The sequence below is a fragment of the Marmota flaviventris genome, chromosome 2, assembly GCF_047511675.1.
Source record: "Marmota flaviventris isolate mMarFla1 chromosome 2, mMarFla1.hap1, whole genome shotgun sequence".
NCBI classification, from domain to species: domain Eukaryota; kingdom Metazoa; phylum Chordata; class Mammalia; order Rodentia; family Sciuridae; genus Marmota; species Marmota flaviventris.
Window position 1 is genome coordinate 12,960,132 of NC_092499.1, and position 23,677 is coordinate 12,983,808.

At 52.9% G+C, this 23,677-nt stretch overlaps 1 protein-coding gene across 1 annotated transcript in view; it reads right to left on the reverse strand.

Moving 5' to 3' along the window:
* The window catches only part of Rin3 (Ras and Rab interactor 3), a 107,168-nt gene that overhangs the window by 52,562 nt on the left and 30,929 nt on the right, over positions 1-23,677 (reverse strand). Inside the window, exon 3 of the mRNA XM_027931640.2 lies at positions 15,487-15,604. Within this exon, the coding sequence (XP_027787441.1) occupies positions 15,487-15,604 (118 nt within the window). The remainder of the gene's footprint in view (positions 1-15,486; positions 15,605-23,677) is intronic.

The following is a 23,677-nucleotide window of genomic DNA, read 5'->3' on the forward strand; positions in this document are numbered from 1 at the left end:
AGACTAGCTCAGATTCAGGGGGCTGCCACAGACTCCACCTCCCGAGGGGGACGTCTGGAAGAAGGCAGTCACCTTTAACCCTGTGGTGTTCATACCCGAGGGTCGCCATGCAGATCAGGTTAATTCATACACAATGCTTACCTATTATTATTCCAGGTCCTTGGTCTCTCTTACTGTGCCCAGCAAAAGCCTGGCACCCAGGAGCCTCCATAAAGAGGCTGTGTCATAACTCAGAGAAGGAAGAGCAGAGGGAGAATGTTCTAGGTTGGGTTCATAGAGGGAGTTTCTGGTATCCCCCTGAGCCAGATGCGGCAGACTAGGGGTCCAGCTGGGGTCCTAAGTCCCTGGTATAAACATGGAGTTCTGAGAGGCGGGGGGGGGGGAGAGAGAGAGAGCAAGTGCGTGCAGAGTTCATGCTCACCTAACAGGCAGTCTACCCTTGGAGGAGGTCTCCCTCAAGCCCCCCTAGGGAGGTCCCATATTTTACAGATGAGGACACGGGGCCTGGAAAAGCTCAGGAGACCGCCCACGTTCAACCAGGTGGGAAGGGACACATGGGACTTCAACTCTAAGTCAGCTTGTCTGCTGGTTCTTCCCACCAGAGCCCTGCCATGCTGCTTCCCACAGAAAACCATGGCCAATGCCCCACAGCGTCCTCTCAACGAGTGACAGGGCTCCCTGGTCCTCAGGGTGCTGAAGCCAGGGAGAATCCCGGGGACTTCCACTAGGAAGCAGTGAGCAATCCCAAGTGTTGCCCACGGTCAGCCTGCGCTCTCACATTATCCGTCCGGTGGCCTGGGGACCCATGATTCTACTGTATCGTACTCAGATCCCAACTTCGTTTCTTCATGTAAGATATGTAAAAAGTTACAGGCACCCCTCATATCTCACATGCACACACATGTCATGCTTTGGTTTACAAAATGCTCACCCATGTCACCTCCCATGGGTTCTATCAGGTGGGTATTTCCACCCCTGGTTACAGACGAGGCATCTGGGCACAGTGTGCCGGCAAAGCTTACAAGCAGCTCCCCAGGGAACCAGCCCTGACTCACAGCCCTGCCCATTCCCTAGGGCATTCACTCCCAAGCCAGAAGAGACTGCAGGCGGCTCTCACTGCTGGGTTGGAGTTGACTCCAGGGCCCACCAAGACCACAGCCCAAAGACAAAGTCACCTTCACTCAGCCATCAAGAGGCAGAGCCAGGGAACCGGGGCAAACTCTTCCCCACTAAGCTGTCCTTGTTGAAGCCATCTAGTCCCACCTGCCCCCTTTTCTGACCGTCACCTGTTCTCTGCAACGAATACCCTCAAAGCTTCAGCTCCAGGCTCTGATTCAAAGTTTCTGTTAAATAAACCCCCTGCTAAAAGAGACGGGGCATCCTTGGGAGGCCGAGGCAGGAGGATCACAAGTTGGGGAGGCCAGCTTCAGTAACTTAGCAAAGTCCTAAGCAACTCAGTGAGATCCTGTCTCGAAAAATAAAAATAAAAAAGAGCTGGGGATGCGGCTCAATGGTTAAGCACCCCTGGGTTCCATCCCTGGTACCAAAACAAAACAAAACAAAAAAAAAAAACAAGACAAGGATAAGACAAAACCATGCAACAAGTTTAATGACTTGATCATTATCTGCTCTTCTCTCCTGTTGTCCTTCCCCTCTCGCCCCCCACCCTGGAGAGGCCCTGGATGAGGAATGTGGACGCTAAGACCCCAAACACCTGGTTCAAGTGAAAGAGCTTTGCCTGTGGCATCCACAGACCTGCGCTGAATCCCTGCTGTTCCTTGGGTGTAGTTTTTCTCAGCTGCAAAATAGGACCTGCTCCCAGGTGGTGAAGACAGAGGGCCGAGGCCACCCTGTCCCTGCCAGGCAGCAGGTCCCCGAGAGGTCACGGCCCGGCAATGGCAGAGCCGGGTTTCACCTGAAGACCCACCTCTGTGAGCCGAGGGCAGCCTCAGACAGGGAACTCCATTAAAGGAAAATTCCAGAAGGGGAAATCTCTCTGGGGCAAGTTCTCTAAAAGCTTCTTCTGTGAAATCCGAGAGAAGACCACAAGAGCACCCTGAGCACACGCAGGGGGATGGGGCCTGCTGCTAAATCAGTGCCAACTGCTCAACAAGCTGGGACGGCCGTGGGGGAGAGACACAGAGGGTCCAGGGACACAACAGTCTGATTCTGTGGAACTTTCCAGAAGGTTTCAGCTCCAACTCCTTTATTAAAGTTTGGGCAGAAAGGAGAAGCTGATAGAACAGGCTCGGCAACTTGACAGCTTCCCATGAGCTCAGCTGGGCTGCCTGGACACGGAGCGACATAGATTCTCCTAGGCTGTGGGGAGACTTTCTGATCTAAGTGCACGGGACACTGGGGGGTCACGCCAATGTGTGGGCATTATCCTTCCAGGGTGTTTTGTATCTATCTCTTGCCAGGTAAGGTCAGGGGTGCCGCCTTCTCTCAGGAGGTCCAGAGACATGGAGTGACTTGCTCAGGTCACACAGCAAGTTACCATGAAAACCCAGTTCCCTGACACCCACCCAGGGCTTGGCTGAAGAACACACTGGCTCTAACCCCCCAGTCCCTACTTCCTAGGGTGAAGCTGCCTGGGAATTCCCAGAGCAAAGCAAATCTGGGAAGTGGGCCAGCAAGTGCTCAGAGGTAACCAATCCACTTCCCTTTCGGGACAACTTCCCCAGAGCTGAGTCACCCAGGAACATCTCCTGGGTTCTCCATGTAGGGTGATCTCCAGTGCACGCTGAGCCCCCACACCGGGATGCTGTGAGGCTCACAGAGGCACTTTACCTCCTTCTTCCACTCTTAGCCCATCCACTCAGATGCCCAGGAGAACCTCCTATGAGCAGACTCAGGCCCAGCGCCCCACGTGTGCCCAGGCAGGGACCTCTGCCTGTGGAGCCACCCCTACAGTCCTCTCTTATCCATCTTGATCACAAGACCCCGATCACATTGTGCTGTGAGGGTCTGCTCTGCCTCGCTGGCCAGACTTGAGCATCTTAATACAGGGCTTGGTGGACCCTGGGCGCGCAGATTCACAAATGAATGCACACACGCGCCCCGGGCGCTGTTCGGCGCACTCTTGCATTTCTGCATGCAAAAATATGTGCACATATTTTTCTTTCCTGTCCTTCATAATAACTTCCCTGGAGGTACCCTGAACCCCACAGCGTGGTGATGGAATGAGGATCAGAAGTCAATTCACTTGCTTTAGTTCCCAGAGCTAGTTAAGGGAGAAGAGTGACTATGACGCCAGGTTTTATTCTTTTCTAACACACGAACTCGATGCTGTAAATTTCCCTCTGGGTGCTGCTTTCTCTCTATCCTACACATTTTGATCAACTGTGTCTTCATTTTCATTTACTTGGAAGTGATTTTAATTTCCCTTTAGATTTCTTCTTTGATCCACAAGTGATTTGGAAACCTGTTGCTTAATCTCCAAGCACTTTGGGATCTGCCAACAACATTTCTGCTATTGATTTCTAGTTAAATTCCGCTGTAGCCTGAGAGCACACATGGTATGATTTCTGTCTTTCAAATTGGTTAAGGCACTTCTTACAACCCAGAAAGTGGCCTCTTTTCGTGAATGTTCCACGTGAACTTGAGGAGGATGTGCACTCTGCTCTCACTGAGTGAAGTGGTCCATAGATGTCAATCATATCGGGTGGATAAATGGTGGTGTTGAGTTCATCTATGTCCCTACTGACTGTCAGCCTTCTGGATCCGCCCACATCTGATACAGGGTGTTGGGGTTTCCAATTGTGAAAGTGGATTGATTTCTCTTTGCGGGTCATCAGTTTTGCCTTGAGAGATATTCTGTTGTTGGTCACATGCACATTAAGGATTGTTGTGTCTTCTTGGAGAACTGACCTTTATCATTATAAAATATCCCTCTGTATCCCTTGGTCTGGAATAACATTCCTTGGTCTGAAATCTGCTCTGTCCAAAATTGATAGAGCTACTCCTGCTTTCTTTTGATTGGTGTTAGTGTGGTATACCTTTCTCCAGCCATTTACTTTAAAAAAAAAAATTTTTTTTTTAGTTGTAGTTGGACACAATACCTTTATTTTATTTGTTTATTTTTATGTGGTGCTGAGGGTGGAACCCAGGGCCCTTCATGTGCTAGGCGAGCGTTCTACCACTGAGCCACAACCCCAGCCCCTCCAGGCATTTACTTTTAATGTTTAGGCATCTTTATAATCGAAGTGGTTTTCTTGTAGACAACATACAGTCGGGCCTTGTTTCTTGATCCATTCTGACAATCTTTTATTGGTAATTTGGACCATTGACATTCAAAGTCATCATTGATAGAGTTGGATTAACATCTACCCTATCTGCAACTGTTTTCTATTTATTGTCCTTGTTTTTGGTCCAATTTTTGTCTTCCACTCCTTTTCTGCCTTTGTAATTTTAACTGAGCATTTCATATGATTCCATCTTATCTCCTTTATTGGTATCAGCAATAAAATTTATTTATTTTTTAGTTTTCACCGTAGAGCTTGCAATTTACAAGTAAGCCAAGTCCACTTTGAAATAACTATGCTGCTTCACAGGTATAAATAAAATAATCCTAGTTCCTCCTTGCCACCCCTTATTGCTGCCATTCATTTTGCTTATACATAAACACACATGCACATACAGTCATGTACATTGTTGCTGATATTATTTTGGATAAACTGTTAGATCAATTAAAAGTAAAAAAAAATAGAAATTTTAACCTCATCTTTATTTATTCCTTCTCTGATGACTTTTCTTTTTTCACGTAGATCTGAGTTTCCAACCTTTATCATTTTCCTCTCCCTAGAGAAATCCTAACATTTGCAAGTCACATCTTCTGGCAACAAATCCCCCCCCCCTCTCTTTTGTCTGAGCAAGTATTTCTTCTTTACTTTTGAAGGATGATTTCACAGGGTTCAGAATTCTCATTCGGTGTCCCCCCACCCACCAATATAAATATTTCTTTTTCTTTCTGCTTTGTTATTTATTGCAGTGTTTCTGAGAAGTTAGTTTTAATATATATATATATATATATATATATATATATATATATATATATATATATATATATTTTTTTTTTTTTTCCTATCTGGCTTCTTTCAGGATTTTTTCTTTATTTGATTTTCCACAGTTTGAAGATGATAAGGCAAGGTCCGTTTGGGTTTTTTTTTGGGGGGGGCAGGGCAGGGGGGGTTGTCCTGCTGAGCATTCTTAGGATTTGTGGTTTGGTGTCTGATATTAACTTGAGTGAATTCCCAGTCATTAGGTAGCTCCTCTGCCCTTTCTCACTGTCTTCTCCTGGTATTCCCAGGTGTGTGTTATGACTGTCCTCAGGTCTTAGGTACGCTGTTATAGTTTTTCGGTCTTGTTCTCTCTGCTTTTCAATGCAGGTGGCTTCTAATGTGACATTCTCAAACTCTGACTCTTTCCTCGCTGCGTCTAAGCCGGTCCAAGACGTCCTTCACCTGCCTGGCTGTTTTGACCTCTAGCATCTCCTTTTGGTTCTCTCTTAGAGCCTCATTTCTCCACTGACGCTGCCCATTTGTTCTACAGTTGCCTGCTTCATCCACCAGAGCCCTGAGCATCTTAATCTTCTTGTTTTAAATTCTAGTTCTGATAATTCCTGCCTCTTTGCCATATTTGAGTGTATTCCAAGTCTTACTCTGTCTCTTCAAACTGTTGTGATTTTTTCCTGATGGCCAACATGCTGCACTAGATAACAGGATAAAGGAACTGTGGACGGAGCTGTGGACAGACCTGCTCTGCTGTGGGGGCGGGAGAGTTCTGTGTCCTGGGAGTATCCATCCTTCAGTGAGCCTGCGCCCCTGGACGGTGAGCACCAAAGTGCTGCCCAGTGCCTTCCTCCTTTCTGTGGGCCAGGATGGCCAGGACGGGTACCTTTCATCCTCAGATAGGTTGCTCTCTGATAAAACAGGGAGGTCAGGCTCTATTTAAAAACTGTCTCTTTTAAGGAACAGAATGCTCTGGTTCACTTAAAAACAGTTCCCCACCCCCTGCTGCAAGCACAGGGGCATCTTTCTCTGATATTCACAGTGAGACTCTGGTCAAGTTCAGGTGATAAAACTCTCAAAGGCGAGGGCCCCCTGAGGACAGGTCCACCTCTCAGAGCCTCCTGTGACCTGGCAGGGACCGTGTGTTTCCCTGGCTTGGATTCCAGAGCCAGTGTGTGCTTGCTGGTTTCTGCTCTGGGAAGTGGTGACTCTGCATCTGCTTGTTGTCTGTCCGTCTTGGGGGCAGTGGTCCCACCCTGTGATCCCAGCCCCGAGGAATCTAGAATTGTTGGTTTTTCTGCATGTTCAGATTTTTACTTCTTGTTAGGATAGAATGGCTACTTTCCGCCTCATGTATGCCACACAGGCCACAGACTCATGCCACATGGGAAGAGGGAGGTTAGGGATAGAGGAGAGACAAGTAACTTGTGGGGGGATCACATGCTGGGGACAGAACCCAGAGTCTTACACATGCTAAACACATATTCCACCACTGAGCTCCACCCCAGTCCATACAAATGTTATCTGAGCACCTATTATGTGCCAGGTACTATGGAATATAGGTCCGCTTAATTATTACTCTGATTTTAAGTCCATTTCACAGGTGGGAAAGGCAAGGCTGAAGACAGAGGACTGAGCATTAACTACCAACATATCCCAATGGATGAAAACAAAGGGGTAGGATTCGAATTGGGTCCACTGGGTACTGACATCTACCCTCTCATTCCTTCCAGGCTGTCTCTGCACAGGAGTGAGGTGTCATTAACCAGATGATCAAAGACCCAGTGCTTGCTGAATGCCCACAACATGCCTCACTCTCCCTGGGCTGTGGGGGCCACAGGTGTTGTCAGACACAAACCCACCCAGAAACCTCCAGCCCACCCTGGGAAACACGGAACACACTGTGAAGGGCGAGGAAGCCCAGGCAGACCGAGAGGAGTGCAGAGAGCAAGCCACGCAGACGAACTGGCCTGTGAGACACGGAGGCTGGAACAATGTCACACGCAGGGCCGGGGCTGGGGCTCAGCAGTAGAGGGCTTGCCTAACATGCGTGAGGCCCTGGTATCGATCCCCCGCACCCCTTAAAAAACAAATAAAACAGAGGGACTGTGTCCATCTACAGCTAAAAAAAAATATTTAAAAAATTATTCATACAAAGGATCGGGGAAAGAAAGCCCATGACTCCAGATGAGGAGGAAGATTATTGCTCTTCCAAGGGCCCCGCAGGGAGTGTGGGTGCATGGTGGTGTGGGGAGGGTGCTGTCAGTCAGACTGAGCCTTACCCAGGACAGGTGCCCCCGCCCTGCCCAACACTCCTGCTCTGAACACTGGAACTCTCTTTCATTCCCGTTGAGAGGCACTCTCCCCTGGCAGGGGACACTACTGTTCGATGGTGTTAGTCTTTCACGTGTTGGTACAAACCTGTTTACCAAGTAGAGGATTTCCACAGTGTAGGTTTTCAGGGAGGGTATGGAGGGAGGGTGCAGAGGGAGCCTGAAAGGCAGGGGGTGCCCAGATGCAGATATTGCTATGGTCTGAATATGGGCATCACCCCAATAGGCATATGTGGGAACCTAAGCCCCAGTGCAATAGTGTCAGGAGGCAGGGTCTACTCATGAGGGCCGCCCCCACGAACGGACCAGAGTCCTTATAAAACAGTGCTATGGGGCTGGGGTTGTGGCTCAGCGGTGGAGTGCTGCCTAGCACCCATGAGGCCCTGGGTTCCATCCTCAGCACCACATAAAAATAAATAAATAAATAAAGGTATTGTGTCTACAGACAACTAAAAAAAAAGATCTATGGTTTGAATGTGTCCCCTCCCAGATTCAGGTTTGAAACTTAATGACCAATGTGACATGATGAAAGGAGGGGTCTTTAGAGGCTGTCCGTCCATGGGCTCCTCCTTGTGCACTGAGGCGAGTTATTGGTTTATATTTGTGGCCTTGTGCATGCTGGGCCAGTACTCCACCTCTGAGCTCCACCCCAGCCTCCGGCCCTTATAAAAGAGACTTCACGCAACCTTCAGGCCTCTTGTCTTTCTGCCTTCTCTTGCCTCTGAGGCTCTGTGCTCTGGATCCTTCTCCACCTCTGTCCAAACCTCTCACTGTACCCAATTTTCTCAGTGCAAAACCAACTCGGGCACAGTCCCCGGGTTGCATTTCCTGGAGACACTGCTGCAGCTGGGCCTTCTCTCTGCTTCAGGGTCCCCCCTAGTCTTAGCTCCCCAGCCTCTTTCCTGGGAGCCACCAAGGCTGCCGCTCCTCCCCCATCTTCCTCTGGCCTGGCCAGGTCACCGCCCCTTCCAGCTCCCACACAGAAGCCAAGCACTTCTGCAGTGTCCATCTCCTAGGGCCACTTCCTGCTCAAAATCTTTGTGTGGCTTTTTAGAACACTACGAACCAAATCCATCACACCTTGGTGTGGTCCTCACGGTCCTTTGCTGCCCCCTTCCAGTCGCCTGACCCAGCAGAGCTTCACCTTGTCCTGCGTGTCTTTCCCGCTCTGAGCTCCGAGGCAGACTGTGACCGCAACTTCCCAAGCCTGGACCCTCGCTGCTCTTTCTCCTAACTATTTCTCAGCCTCCAAGGCTCCAGTGAGGCCTGGGTTGATTCCCCTCCGTCAACAGGAATCAACTTCGATGCTGAGAAAGTGCACACTGATGTTCTGGCTCTTGGGGCTGTCTGGTTGCACACTTGGTGACATGGGTGTGTCTGTCTCCCTGCTGGTCCAACCTCAGGGGCTCTGTCTTAGCCGGTGGCAAGTGTCTCCCCTCAGAAGCCATTCAGCACATATTGCAAAGTCTTTGAAATGTTTACTAACACAGAGAAAACCTATAATAATATGCCTAAAACAGCCCAGGATTCAAAACCAAAGTTGACAAAAAGTTCTTGGAGTTAAATTGCCCTGTCATTTTTTTTTTTAAGTCAAACCCCACGTTTGATGCTGAAGGGGACAGCTGAAAACAGAAAGAAACAAACTGTGGTTATTTTAGCCCAAACCTCCGTGGGTACTAACTTAAGTGAGAAGTACCCGCTCCTGGGAGGAGCCCTCCCGCGTCCAGGCACCAGGAAATGAAGGGTTGAGGTGTGAGCTGCTCCAGCCCCAGAGCAGACATGTCTGCTGGGCCTCGTTGAGTGTTGCCACGGGGGCCCTGAGGGCTCGTCACGTGTGCTGATCACCCCCCGTGACAGCTGTTTCCCACAAATGTCTTTACTGGACATGAGGCTGTTGCGTGCTTCCTGCTTGCTGGGCCACACCGTCCCAAGCCCCCGCGTGTGCTTACGGATGGGATCTCTCCTCCAGCCTCCAATGGGGGCGTTGGAGGTGTTCTCTCTTGACCGTTGGGGAAACTGAAGCAAGGGAGGTTGAGTAACTCAACTTGCCTGATGTCACAAGCATAAAACCTAGAACTGACAGCCTTTCTAATGTCATGCTCTCAAAAGAGGTTGTCTGGGACAAGAAAGCAAGACCCCTCCATGATGCATCAGTACCACCTCCCCACGGAAATACCACGAGGCTGCCTTCTCCACACTCGTTCTCCTTGAATAATCTTGATCATTTCCCTCTTTTAATGGCCTTAGCATATCTAGACTCAAATACAGATTGAATCTCATTCTAGGATAAAGGGTCAGTTGGTGACACAGTCAAATCCTAGAGCACTGGGAGAAGTCAAAGGCACCGAGTCGGGGCTCTGTCCTGCCCAGGTGTTCAGATCTCTGCTGCCCAGGAAGACTGACCTAGACTCTCTCCCTCCCTTGGTTTCAAAGGTGCCCTAGTGCAGTGGTGAGGATCACCAGTATGATCAGCACGAGCCTCACCACCACACTGGCTGGGGACACGGTGCCTTCCCAGCGACACGGGTATCTATCCACTAAAACTGCACGCCTCTGAGTGGGAGCTCTACGGAGCTAGACGGGCGGGCCTCTCTAAAGCCAGGGTCAGCTGTGCAGGAGGGAAGAGGGAGCAGGTGAGAGGGGCCATGGCTCAGCTCAGGCTCCCTGCAGTACAGGCCAGACCACACCCGCCCGCACGGCCTCACAGTTCCTCTTCCAGGGACAGGCAGATTGGTTTTCTTTTTGCTTTTATCAGTCAGCAGAAAATCAACATCCCATGATTGTCATTGTTGCCATCTTTTTTTTGGGGGGGGCGGGGGTGTATTGGGGATTGAACTCCAAGGCACTCAACCACTGAGCCACGTCCCAGCCCTGTTTTGTATTTTATTTAGAGACAGGGTCTCGCTGAGTTGTCTAACACCTCACGGTTGCTGAGGCTGGCTTTGAACTCGCAATCCTCCTGCCTCAGCCTCCTGACCTGCTGGGATTGTAGGCGTGTGTTGTCACCATCTTTAAAGCCCATTAATGAAAAAGTAGGTCCAGGTTGAGGATCCCTAACCTAAAAATCCAAAATGCTCCAAATCCAAAACTTTTGGAATGATGACTTGATGCCACAGCTGGAAAATCCCATGCTTGGCCTTTTGGATGTGTCGCAACCAAAACAGAGAGAGACTGAAAACACAGAGTAGAATGATCTTTAGGCTATGTTCATAAGGTGAAGAGGAAACAAATAAACTTTGTATTTAGACTTGGGTCCCATCCCCAAGACATCTCATTTCATATATGCAAATATTCCAAACTCTGCAAAAAAAAAAAAAAAAAAATCCAAAGTCTCAGACACTTCTGGTCCCAAGCCTTTTGGAGAAGGGATACTCAACATGTAGCGATACTGACTAAGTGCTTCATTTCGGCCATCAAGGGCAGGGTTGTCAGCCAGGAGCTGGCCCAGCCCCTACCCATCCCAGAATCTTCTAGGCCTTTCTGTACAGCTCCTGCTCTGATCTCTCCTGCTGCTTCTCTGGCCCCTCCCCAAGCATTACTTTTCCAAAGAGTTGCCCCTGCCATTCACACGTGCACGGGAGGATTCTTCTGCTCGTCTGATGATGTCTGGCCCGGCCACGTGACCTGTTCTGGTGCATAAGCTATTCTAGGAAGTGGTGCCTGTCATCTGTGGGCTTCCAGAGCCATCCTGGGATTCTGTCTTCTGCCCCTCCCACTGCCCCGGATGGGTGCTGCACCAGTGAGGAAATGTGCCCGAAAGACCCAGCAGCCATCCCAGTGAGGGACAGCACAAGAACGTACATGTCAGGCACAGTTGGACGGCTATGCTGCTTTATGCAAGGCCATAGGGTTTAGGGCTGTCTGTCTGTCACCACAGCAACACTGGCCCAAGCCGACTGGCTCAGGGTTTTTCAAAGACACTCTTCACAAGACACTAGGGGACACTCTGAGCCCACAGAAGCACAGAAGTGGCCAAAACAGATATTCCAAGAAAACAGAGTGAGATCACAGAGGTTGCTGACCACTCACTTTCGGGGCAGCCCCTGTCTCCTTCCCTCGCCTCTGCTCTGGGTGGGGAACCCCAACACCAGTGCCAGTTCTAGGCCTGGGTCTTTCCCTCGCCCACTTCCTCCTCTGCCACCACAGCCACAGCGTCTTGAGTTCAAGGCATTCTGGACAGGCTCACTCCTCCCAGGACCCTGCGGAGGAGGCCCCGTCATCATCCCCATGTCACAGCAAGGACACTAGGGCCTGGAGAGGAGGAGGCAGAGCTGGGATTCAATCAGGCTGTGGGGCTTCCATGGCCCAGGCTACAGCCCAGGGCTCAGGAGGGCAGCAGGAGGAGGGAGCAGAGGGGGACATGAACCATCAAAGCAAAGGACACCCCAGGTGCTGTTCTTGTGCCCTTGTTGGGTTTGCCCTGGTGGCCAGCCTGGGAAGATGCCGTGTAGGGACAGAGCAGAATACAACACACGCCAGCTCCTGGAATACAACACACACCCAGTGTGGGGGGTGAACACCCAGGAGAAGGACGGGGAGGGTCAGGCAGTCTGGGGGGCTTCTGGCGCTGTCTTCCCAGCAAAGTTGTGCACTGCATTTTTAAAAGTTTTAAAATGAAAAATGAGATTCTACCGCATGCCCTGGGAGACAGACAAGAACCAAGGAGGTTGGTTCTTACCTTACTGGGAAGTAAGCTCTTTCCATCCCCGAATGCCCTGGTTTGTCCCTGGGGTGACACAAAACTTCTTTACTCCACCAAACTTGAATTGGGCTCCTGGGCCTTCTCTAGGCCCATCTGTGTACTTCCTTGGAAAATCCAGTTTTAGCAAGAACTCTGCTAGGTCAATTGAGCAAGCGCCTCCGCCCCCACTCACCAATAACCCTCAATATCTGAGCAGGCTCCTCATCCTTCACCATTCCTCAGGTGACACCTTGAAGAATGGAGACTCCTGGTAGGTGGGGTTAGCCAGAATCATTCTTTGCCCTTCATGTCCTCTGAGTGACTTTCCATCCACTGACCCCTACCTGCTCCTTGGTTATAAATGCCCACTTGCCCATGCTGAACTCAGAACTGGGCCAGTCCACTACTGAGGTCTCTTCTCCCCTGTTGCAATGGTTCTCAACAAAAGCTGTCATGACCCCTGTAACAGCCCAGCTCTGATTCTCCTTGGACAGGTTCCTCACTGAAAGTGAGACATTGAATCAGATCTGACGTCCTGGTTTCCAGGGAGCTTACTGCATCTGGGTTGGAGAGAACCGGACCTAGACTGCTGGGTGGGCAGAGATGAGCAGAACTCCAGCCAGGCTGCGGGTCCAGCTCAATTCCCCTGGAGAGAGGCCTTCTGTTCCCTGCTCTTGAACAACTCTCTCTCACCAGGCTCCTAGAGTACAGCACCACGCCCCACTCTCAGCCACCTTTCCAATGTTGCTGCTGTAGTTCAAGGCCCAGGAGGTTCCTGGGTTCCAAAAGGACTGTAGGTACCTAACATTTGGAAGCCTCGTCCCAGAAAGCCTGGTTTCTCTCAATAAGAGAGTGTCTCCACCCCTCTGCAGTCAGGGGGGTTGTGTGTGTACTTGGTCTGGAAAGACCATAACACCCCACACTTTCCCCCCTCCTGGACTCCACAGGAGGGACCGTCATTTAGGTCATCTATAAAAATGAACTGCCCTTTCCCCAGCCCCAAACTCCTACTCCCTGGCCCAGGGAGCAGGATTCCAGCACTTCATCCAGGGTACTTTTTCTTGGGTACCCCATGGTTGGACTACATTTTGTGGTTCATGGTTGGACTACATCCCCCAAGCTCCCTTGCAGTTAGGTGTAGTCATGTGACTGAATTCTAGCCAATGAAATGCAGTCACAGGGGCAGACCCACTTCCAGGCCTTGGTAGTAAGACCCTCCCACAAGCTTCTTCCCTTTCCAGCCTGTGGGGGGCCCCTGGACCCAACCCTGAGAAACTTCAGCCGCATGCGAAAGGTGACAGAGTCACTCAGCTAGGGTCCCTGAAGGACAAGCACTCTTGTGTGTGAAGAAATGGGATCCTTCCAGGTCCACTTGTGACTCTCCACCTGACAGTCACCCTGTGTCCCTACTGCTTACTGTCTTCTCCCTCCATGTGAACCATATGCCGAGAGGCAAGGAGTTCTTGTTTCTGCTGTGTCCCCAGCAGTGGAGCAGTGCCTCTCCCCCATAACCAAGTGTCAAACGCGCTGAGTGAGATGTGCTTTTACCCATGCTGCGTGGCCTGGGTCTCTGTGGAAAGACCCTCCCCAACAGGAAAAGCAACCTAGTTCTTTTGCTTTCTAGAAAATCAGACTTTAATTGAACTCATACATCTTTGGGACCCAGCCCGAATCCTCCCTTGTCTTGGACACTGTAAAATTAATGTTTTCTTTTCTATCAAAGTTAAACCTGTAATGTAACACACAAACATGTTTACTGTAACTTAAATTCTACAATGTATAATGGAACCATTTAAATTAGGAAATCTTGTGGAGAATGAGCCTTTTTTTTTTTGTATCAGAGATTGAACCCAGGGATGCTTAACCACTGAGCCACGTCCCCAGGCCTCTTTTGTATTTTATTTAGAGACAGGGTCTCACTAAGTTGGTCAGGGCCTCGCTAAGTTGCTGAGGCTGGCTTTGAACTCCTGCCTCATCCTCCTGAGCCACTGGGATTACAGGTGTGCGCCACGGTGTCCCGGGGAATGTAGTCATTTTGAAATTCCCTAACAGGTACCTGATCACAACTATAGCCTGTTTCCTGTGCCCTCCTCAGTTTTAATTAGCTAATCACGTATATTGTAACCATGAACTCCTCCTATCGAGCAAGGGGCAATACTACACTAGAGATAAAAGCAGGTGGCCAGCCTGCACAGGTGTGCTTGCTGGCCGGATTGGCTCGGGGCACCTTTCTGCAGAAGTACAGCCTTGCCTTGCCAACCCATTGCAAGCATGCCTTTGATTTCTTGACGCACCTCAGTCCTTCTAGCAGACACCCTCTCGAGTCCTCCCCACAGTGATCTGCCCCTGCCACAGCCCTCCCAGGGGCTCCTTTGCAGTACCACCTGCTTCACCACACAGCAGGTGAGGGCTGTCCCTCCCATCCTGGGAAGTCTCCCCCTCAACCTGACTGGGGACCCCTCGGCTGGGACTCCCTCTTATTCCTCTTTGCATTTCCTTCTGTCCGTACAAATGTTTCTTGAGAAACAAGCACTGGGGAATATTCAAGGGCCCTTCTTTGCAGTCATTCAGTGGCTAATGAAGGGTAAAAAGGCCCCATTTCTGAGATGATGTAAACCAAGCCAGAGCCTGGAATATTCCATGGGTTCTTTTTTTAAAATATTCTTATTATTTTAAAATATTTATTGTTGATGGGATTATTTATTTATTTATTTATATGTGGTGCTGAGAAACGAACCCAGTGCCTCACACATGCTAGGCAAGTGCTCTACCACTGAGCCACCATCCCAGCCTCCACGGGTTCTTTTAATAAACATTTTTTGGAGTTTAATGCCTGGAGTGTGTGCATGTGACCCATAGATGAGGGGCAAGCCCTTTCAGGGGCCCAGAGGTCAAGAGGGGCCCAAAATGTTTTCTATCAGTACAAACCTACCCTGAACTGGACCCCTAACCAGCTCTCAGAGGAGGCCCACGCCTGCTTTGGGTTTTTGACTTTCAAAGGGCTTGCCCATTTGACCCTCGCAAAGTTCTGTGATCCAAGCAGGAAATGACTCTTATGTCCATTTAACAGAAGAGACCTCTGAGGCTTGGAGAGGTTAAAGAGCTGGTCCCAGAACATGGCTTGAGAGCGTGCCCAGCTGATTCTGAGGGCCCAGGCATTTTCTTTCCCCCCTTCCCCCCAGCCCCAGCATCCTGTGCTAAGTGAACCAGGGAGGCTTCTCTGTGCCCACGAAGAGCAAAGCCAACAGCTCCGATGAGGGTGACTGGAAACTAACATTGACTTGTGTGTGACAAGCTGAGTTCAGAAGCAGCCTGGCCAGGTAACATCAGCAGGCTGACAGTTTGTCCCCTTCTAATTTTAGACCCTGTGGGCGCAGACAGGAGAGCTGTGGTTAGCAGGTGCCACGTCTGCTGCTGCTGCAGCCCCGAGGGGTCCCAGGAGAGCAAGAAGCCAGGTACTTACGCGACTTTTCTTCTTTGATGGTGTACTCGAGCACCTCGGAGGAGCTGTCGCTCAGGGAAGGGAAGTGGACACAGAGCACCAGGCGCTTCAAGCTGCTGTCCCTGCGGACCAGGAACATCTGAAACCAAGAAGAGGCAGCTCCATGAACCACAGTTGGGGGAGGCCAGAAGGACATCAGGGAGCCACAGTCATCCGCAGGTTCCCAGGGCAGGAGGCAGGTGAGGCGGTCAGTCACCCCTCCCAGGATCTGGGCTCTGGCCCACGTCCTGATGGAGTCTCCTTAGTCCCAGTTCCTCATTTGCCCACCAAGTGGATGTTCCTTCAGGGTGTGAGAGACTCGGTCTCGGGGTCCAGGGGTTGAAACCCTGAACCCTGCCATGCAGTTCTGCAGGGGGGCTGTGGCCACTCTGATGTGCCCTGTAGCATGGGAGTCAGGGTGAATGTCCATCCCCACCCCCAGCACGCAGATCTGGGGGGGTGGGCTTGGGGGACAGTCAAGGCATCATCCATTCACACTTTTTCTTTTTCTATGCCCAAACAAAGACAGCTAGTATTTACGAGGAACTCTCGTGGTGGCAGGAACTGGCACTACACTTGGCATAGAGTAACAGATTCTATCTTCTCAACTGGTTCCATGGTGACACTTTACAGGTGAAGAGACGCGGCTGTCCCTGCTCACCCAGGACCTGCTCCCTCAGGCTGTGTGACAGCTGACTGAGCCACAGGACGCTCAGGAAGCTTAGCCTGCCAAGGCCTCCCAGCTGTGGGCACAGAACTGGCATCCAGCCCGGACACAGGCACTGGTGCTCAGGACCCCCTGACATGGGCTTCTCCACGCAGACCCCAGGGCCGGCAGACCTGACTCTGTCTTGCCACAGAGTCTCTCCCCTGGACCGGAACCTGCCTCTGCTTTGACCCGGGGGTGGATCTGTGAGCTGAGGCCTGAACATAGCTGGTGGATTTATTGACATCTCTGGCTCAGGCAATGGTTCCACTCCAGGGGGGTCCCCACGGGCAGTGGTCTCCCTGGGGCGATCAAGGGGAGAGGCCTCTCTGCTGTCTGTCACAAACTGCTGCCTTACAATGTCCATTTCAGACTCAGCTGGCCCTGCCCAAGCTCATACCTCCTTCCCAGGTGACACCTTTGGGAACCTTCCCGACTCCTGGGGCACAGCCTCCAGGGAAGGAGAGGGCCCCCTCCCCACTCCCTGCCCTGGAGTCTAAGTCTCCTGCACTCCGGCCCCAGGGCCCCAGCCAGGACTGTGGCCCACCTTGCTAAGTCAGGCTGGGTGTAGGGCCATGGGACACCCCAGAGGGTAAGCACGTGGCCTCAAGCCTGGGAGGCTCTGGAGAAGCACTTCCCGCGAGGCTCCAGGTCATCTGCCGTCGTTACTGGTTACTGATCTTACTATATTGCTAGCATTATAACCACTACTGCAATTATTAATAAAACATAGTAATAATATTACTACTATTGATTCGTAGCAGCTGACCTGTGTGCCTCCCTACTCTCCCCAAGCCCAGTCTCACTTATTTCTTATTAAATCTATGGGGAAGGCCATGTCCCCATTTCACAGATGAGGAAACTGAGGCAGAGAGAGGCAGGTAATGTTCAAGGTCACAGGGCAGGAGGTGCTGAGGATGAGGTTTGAGCCCAGGCCCTTGGACTCTAAAGTAGACACTCGATGTCCCCCTGCCTCACCATCGGCTCAAGGCTTGCTGTCTAAGAGTGTGCAAGGCCCTTCCCGAGAGGTGACATGGTGAATCTGTCAGTCACTGAACTGCGGTGGGAAGTGGCTCCACAGCCCCTTCCACAAGCAGAGCAGGAGGAGAGACGGGCGCAGGGAGGAGGGAGGCGAGAGGGTTGCTCCTGAGGGCTGCCAGGTGGAAGGGGGCCTGGCAGAGGCTGGGCTCAGTCCCAGGTGCCTCAGCGGCCCTTGCTCTCTGCTCAGGGGCAATGCTGGGGCTCCCACCACGGCACCCTGAGTGTTCCCCTGAACTCAGCTGACCCGGGACTCGACTTTCAAGAAGAGATTGCTGTGCCTCTTCCTCAGAGGTTCAAGCTGTCTCCCACCCCCAGGCCCAGGGAACCCGAGTGTGCAAGGCAGCGGGAGTGTGAATGGGCGTGTGGGTGAGCAGGTCGCATAAGAGAACACATCATGGTTCCTGAGTCCTGGCACAGAGCTCTGAAGACCCCGGAATTTCTTGATAGGGGAGTCCATCACGCCTAAGGAGCCCTCTGTTCACACCTGAGATTGAGCCCACAGGTGACTCCAGAGGCCTTGGTTTTGAGGAATGGCCACCACAGAAAGACCCAGCACTGGGCTAGAGGGTCAGCTCTTCTAGCCGCCTCTGTCTGGGGAGGGGAGCAGACTGGAGGTGCCCCGCCCCAGGCCAGTGATGGAGCCCATCAGGCCTATGAAGAGAAGCCTTCATGGACCTCTGGGCTGGGAGCGCAGGCGCGTGGGGCTGGGAAACACACAGGCGAGCCATGCGCCTGGCCCTCAGGGAGTGGGCACGGGAGCTCAGTGCCCCACCAGCCCCAGATCTGACCATGTGCCTCTTCCACCAGTGGGTCCTGACTTTTATCCTCTGTGATGAGACTGTCCTTGAATTATGAATTCCAGTGAGCTCTGGGGGGTTCCATCAGACCTGAACATAGTTGTTTGAATCCCCAAATTTGTATCACACTGGACAGAAGTGGGGGTAGCTCAGGGACCCCACCTGTGGCAGGCATCTGAGGGGCAGTGTGGCGGGGCCTTGTCCTTTAACTTATGGGGTCTGTGCTGATTGTAGGTAGGACCCAAGTTGAGTTTTTGGACATCCAGGGCGTGGAAGAACTGGTATTAGTGTGTGTGTGTGTGTGTGCGCGCGCGCATGTGTGCATGTGCATGTGTGAATGAGTGTGAGTGTACGTGTGCAGTAAGTGAACTCCGGGTGCCCCTAGGGTCTCTCTGAGCCGGACACCAAAAGAGACAGAACAGGAGCCGGTCAGGCCCCTGGGAAGGCCAGCAAACAAACTTTGACCCTTGACCTTGAGCCGGTGGGAGCTGGGGCTGGCACCTTCCTGAGCTGAAACCAAACCAGAGTTTCTGCCTTTCTGGGACTGTGCACCCCGTGAGTGTGTGGTGAGGTTCACGGTGGAGGGGGACTCCTGCCCCACACAGGGGCAATGGCCAGCTCCCTGCCCTTCTGAGGAACGGCAGGACGCCAGCCAGTGCTTCTCAAACGGGTGGTCAGGACCGTCGGTAGGGATGCCGCTGATAATTGTGATTTCCAAAATAAAATAGGAATATTAAGTAGAAGACCCTTGCTTATCATCTTATCATCTCTCCTCAGGGTGACTCATGACAAATCGTGGTGGCCAGCCTCCACGGGGACCTCGCCCCTGCACTCTGCAGTACACCCAGGACATAACTAATTCTCGACTTTTCCATGTTGCTCAGACGCGGACCCTGCTCTGCACCCTCAGGTTGTGCAGAGGGAGAAAAAGAAGACGGAGGGCCTCAGACAGGACGGAACAGCACAGGTCGTGAGCTCCTCCGACGGGAGGGCGCCATCTGCATTTCTTCTTAGCTCCCAGGCAGCCCCGAGCAGCTGGGCATCACCTTGTGACCCTGGTAACAGTGTGACCTCCCTGAGCCTCAGTGTTCTGATCTGTAAGTGGGCATAACACCTGTGGCCACGCAGCAGAAAGAAAAAATGAAACCAAGCCCTGCCTGCCGGAAACGCTTGGGGACGTTGCCAAGAGCGCCACCCCCCCCCCCACGCTGGAGGACACATGCTCCACTAGCCCCCTCCACTCCTGCGTCTGCTCCTTCTGCCCCCCAGGCTCGGCTCCATCTAGAACCAGCATGTGTTCATTGTGGGGAAAGAGTCAGATTTCCTTGATGCAGTTGGGAAGACAAGACTCACAGATCTGGGGCAAGAGGCAGCCAAGCCACCCGTAGGAGCAACAGAGAAGGAGCAGGGGTGGGGAGGAGCATCCCACTGTGACAGCAGCCATCACCCTGGCTCTGTGCCAGCGTGCCCTCTGGGTTCTCCCACCTTGGGGTGGGTCTGTGGCTCTGGGTGGAAACCCAAGGTCATGCCAAGGGCAAGGGCAGAAGCAGGATTCGGGCCCTGGGATCCCCACTGCCGTGAGGCATCTCACGTCTCTGCCACTGCGCCCGGATCTGCTCACTGAGGGACGGGATGTCAGAAGAATTGGAAAGTTCCCCAGCTGGACTCTGCAGGCCCAGTTCTGGGCACCCATCACCCACCCTGCAGCACGGCCACAAAGCTCTTGCTCTGCTGTCTCTTTACCCAGGCTGAGTCACAGTGCTCTTATCTGAAAACCATGATAAGGTGCTGATGGGGGGGCAGGGAGGCTGTGAGCCTGGTGGGGAGGGAGGGAGGGAGGGAGTCTGCGTGTGGCCTGGCTGGAGGTGTCCTCTGAGGCTTCCTGCCCAGGTGCTGGGGGCGAGGCCCAGGCTGTCAGATGTCCTCTGTGAGCGGAACCTGGGCACAGTGCACCCTAGCCAACGGGAATACGAGGGTCTGCTCTGTCCCCTCCAGGAAGGCATCACGGCAGCACCTCAAAAATAGCATCACTGTGCAGCAGAAGAATGTTCTAGATTATGCACAGCTCAGCCAAAGTCAGTGCCATGTAAACCATGTTTGTGAGCTCCTTGCACCCCCGCCTCCCATCACAGGTGAGCTCCCACTACGCTGGAAGGAGAGGAGATGTCACCATGGTGGTGGCTGCAGGTGAGTGCACGGGGTGCTCAGGAACTGGTTGGACACCCAGGGCTCTTCCTTCCACACCCGGAGCTTCCGCATGCAGATCCTCCGGCCCCCTTCACTGTTCCTCCTGCCCGTGGACTCCAGCCCCGCCCCCCACTAGCAAGTTCCTTCCACTTCTTGGGGTCCAGCTTTCCTCATTTGAACCCGGGCATAGGAGTACCCATCATCTGGGGTGAGAGGATCACTGATCGTGAAGATAAAATGCGGGGCCATTGTGTGCACTCCATGATACAACAGCTCTAGGATCAGGATCACAGGCCACGGCCAGTCACTGGGCTTCAGCCACGGGCTGAGAGTCTAAATGCGAGATCCCACTGGGTGAATCAGTAACAGCACCAGTGACATCACTGCTGCCCTTGAAGCTGGACCACAAGGAGAGGAAAAAGGACTCAGATATCAGTCACCTGGAGGGCAGACTGAAAACGGCCCCAAGTCCAACTCACTGCTCCTTCAACAGGGAGAAAGCATCTTCCCAGCCGTGGGAGGGTGGCCTTGAGTCTGACCAGAGCACAGCAGAGGGAGGGGTTCTGAGCCGGGCCTGGGGCACGCACTCCCATGCTGGGCCTTTTGGACCGCGGCTGTCATATGAAGAAGCCCGGGTTGTCCTGCTGCAGTCAGGCAGCCCGGCCAGCAGCTGGCAGCCACCACAAGACGGTGAGCAAGGCCATTGGAGACCGTCTGGCTCCAGCGGACCTGACAGAGGACTCAGGGTACTCAGCTGATCCCAGGACACCAGAGGAACTGGGCCCACCCACACAACAGTGAGCACGCACAATGTGAGGGTTTTAAGACCCTGCACGTTGCCATAGTAACGATCCTGCCACGGCATGTGGACACAGGGTGCAGCCTCTGGGGACCCCCTCCTCTCTTCCTCCTGCAAGGGGCTACTGGGGAGACTCAGCTCAGTGTGGCCCAGCCCCTCTCTTTACAGCCAGAGGTGGAAAAAGACCTCCTCAGGTCACAGGGCTTGTTAGTGGCAGCAGCAGGACAGGGTGGTGGTGACACCATAGTACATACCCGCCACCCAACCAGCCCGCCAGTGTTCCGTGAGTGTGTCCTCCACGCCAGGCTCCAGGCTGAGCTGGACAGATGGCACCAGTCCGGCCCAAGGCACGGAAGGTCATGCCCACTGCGGGGTAGAGACAGGGACAGGGTGGGTGGCCATGGGGAAGGCCCCGAGTGTCAGGCCTTGGGGCCCTTTCTTGGAAGACTTCAGCCTGCTGGCTCTGGTGCTTAGTGGGCCACACCAATTTAAGTGCCCTCAAGGCTGTTTCTTCCCCTGCAGGCTGGGATCATGATAGATCCTCTCTGCGACAGTCACAGACTCTAATTCTGATCTGGGTCTACACGCTCTGACTCAGGAGGTCCTTCATATCGGGTGGCACTAATCATGGTTATACTGCTCACTCTTTTCCCCAGCCTGCCTCACAGTGAGGGGTGGCCAATAAGGCATACAGAAAAAAAAATGCACCCTAACAAAAAGAGCCTAGGAGAAGAAAATCATTTGCCTCTAACCTCCTGCATTTGAATGGTGAGATGCCTGGAGCTGTAGCTGTCGTTTTGCAACCATGAGGTAGCAAATCTGCAGACCCAAAAGCCAATACCCTGAAGATGGGAGAAAGGAGGTGGAAAGAAGTGGGAACCTGAAGATATCAGTGAGTTGGTAACTCGCCCTGGACCCAACCTCCAGACTTCTCAACTAGGCAAATAACCATGCCCTTATGGCTGAAGCAGGTGTGATGTCACTTGAAGCGGAAAGCAAACCCCTGGCCCAGGCCTCGGGGGATCAAGACGCAGCTGCACAGGTGACTTCTGAAGAGTGACTTCCTTCCCCAGGCCCCCAGCCCCGAGGACAAAGGGCAGGGAGCCCCTGCATTCCTGCCCTGTCTGTTCATGAATCAGAAAGGCACAGGGTTGAACACAGGGGACCAGGACCAGGAGACAGCAAGCTCCTGAGCAGGAGGACAGCCAGGACCCCGGGGCTGGCCAGGGCTGGCCAGGGAGGGCCAGGCAAGGTGGACTCTGGCCTAGGCCGCCTGGGGCGCTGAGCACGGAGCAGCCCACAGCTCATCCACGGCGGGACCCCGTCTGCTCCCAAGAGACCAACAAGCAGCCACGTCCTCACCCACCTCTCCTCCGGGTCATGCCTGGCTTGAGCTGACGTCAGTCTGAGCCAGCCGCCGGTTCCCTCTCTTCCCTTTTTCTCCCTTGCTCACTCCCCCAGTGCGCTGCGTTAGGAACTCTTGGACAGCAGAAGTTCCTCTTCCTTCAACTGAAGAGATTGCAGGGTGCCACTCTGGGGACTCAATTTCCTTTGAAAAGCGTGGATTCCATCAGAACCCTCTCCACACAGCCCAGCAGAGCACACAGACACCAGATCAGTGAGTTGGGACGCTTGTGTCCTTCCTGGTTTTGGTGCGAGTCTGCTCTGCAGCCTTTGGCAGGTCACTTGCCCTCTCTGAGCTGGCTTTTCCCAGTCTGTAGTTAGGGGTAGGTGAAGGATCCCTTCCTTCTGTGAAATGCTCTACCAGCCTTCAGTGCCCCTCGGGTTTTCCCCAGGATCCAAAGACTTGCCAGAGAGTTAGTTTCCTGACACCTTCATGCACTCCAGGAGGCTGGCACAGCTGGCCCTGGGTGTCCACCCCGTGTGCCTCGGGTACTGTGGCTGGAGCTGGGACGGAGCACGTATAGGAGAGAACTGCTCAGCCACTGCGCTGCCCTCCCAGCCCTGTTCGGAGCGGGATCCCATGCGTGGCCTTTTCACTGTCGTTCCTGGCTGCCAGGCCGGATCTGTCTGCTTTTCCATTTTTGTTATTTTAGGATTATTTTCCAGTTGCGAGGGGAAATTTTCCAATCATGCCCATTAGGGCAGGAACAGAAGGGGCCGGTTCTTCTGAGGCCACAGCTGCAGAGGCTGCCATGACAGGAGGCAGATCCAGTGGCCAGAGCCCATCCTGGTCACAGGGGACGTGGGTGGGCAAACCTGAGGCAAAGGGCCTCGTGTCCCCGGTCCTGGCCCTGACAGAGCTGGGGGACGTGTACAGGCCCAGGGACTGGGAGGAAGGAAGGACCAGGGCCTGGCGCTCTGTTTTACATCTGGGGAAACCGAGGCCCACCTTTGCCGTGACGCTTGCCACACCACACATGGCGCAGGTGGCATTGCTCAGCCATCGGTGTGTTTTTGGACCTCCCCGGAAGCTTCAAAACCACACGGGTGGCCAAGGCCCCTCTCCAAACCAGAGAAACTGGCATTTCCAGGTTGGTGGGGACAGGGCTGTGTTTTTAAGGCCCTTGAAGGTGATCCGTGGTGGATTCAATCAGCCATGCTGCTCAGGACGGGCCCTTGGGCGGCAGAGCCGAGATTCCCACTGTGGAGTGGAGGTCCGGCCCCGTCCTGCGGGGTCTA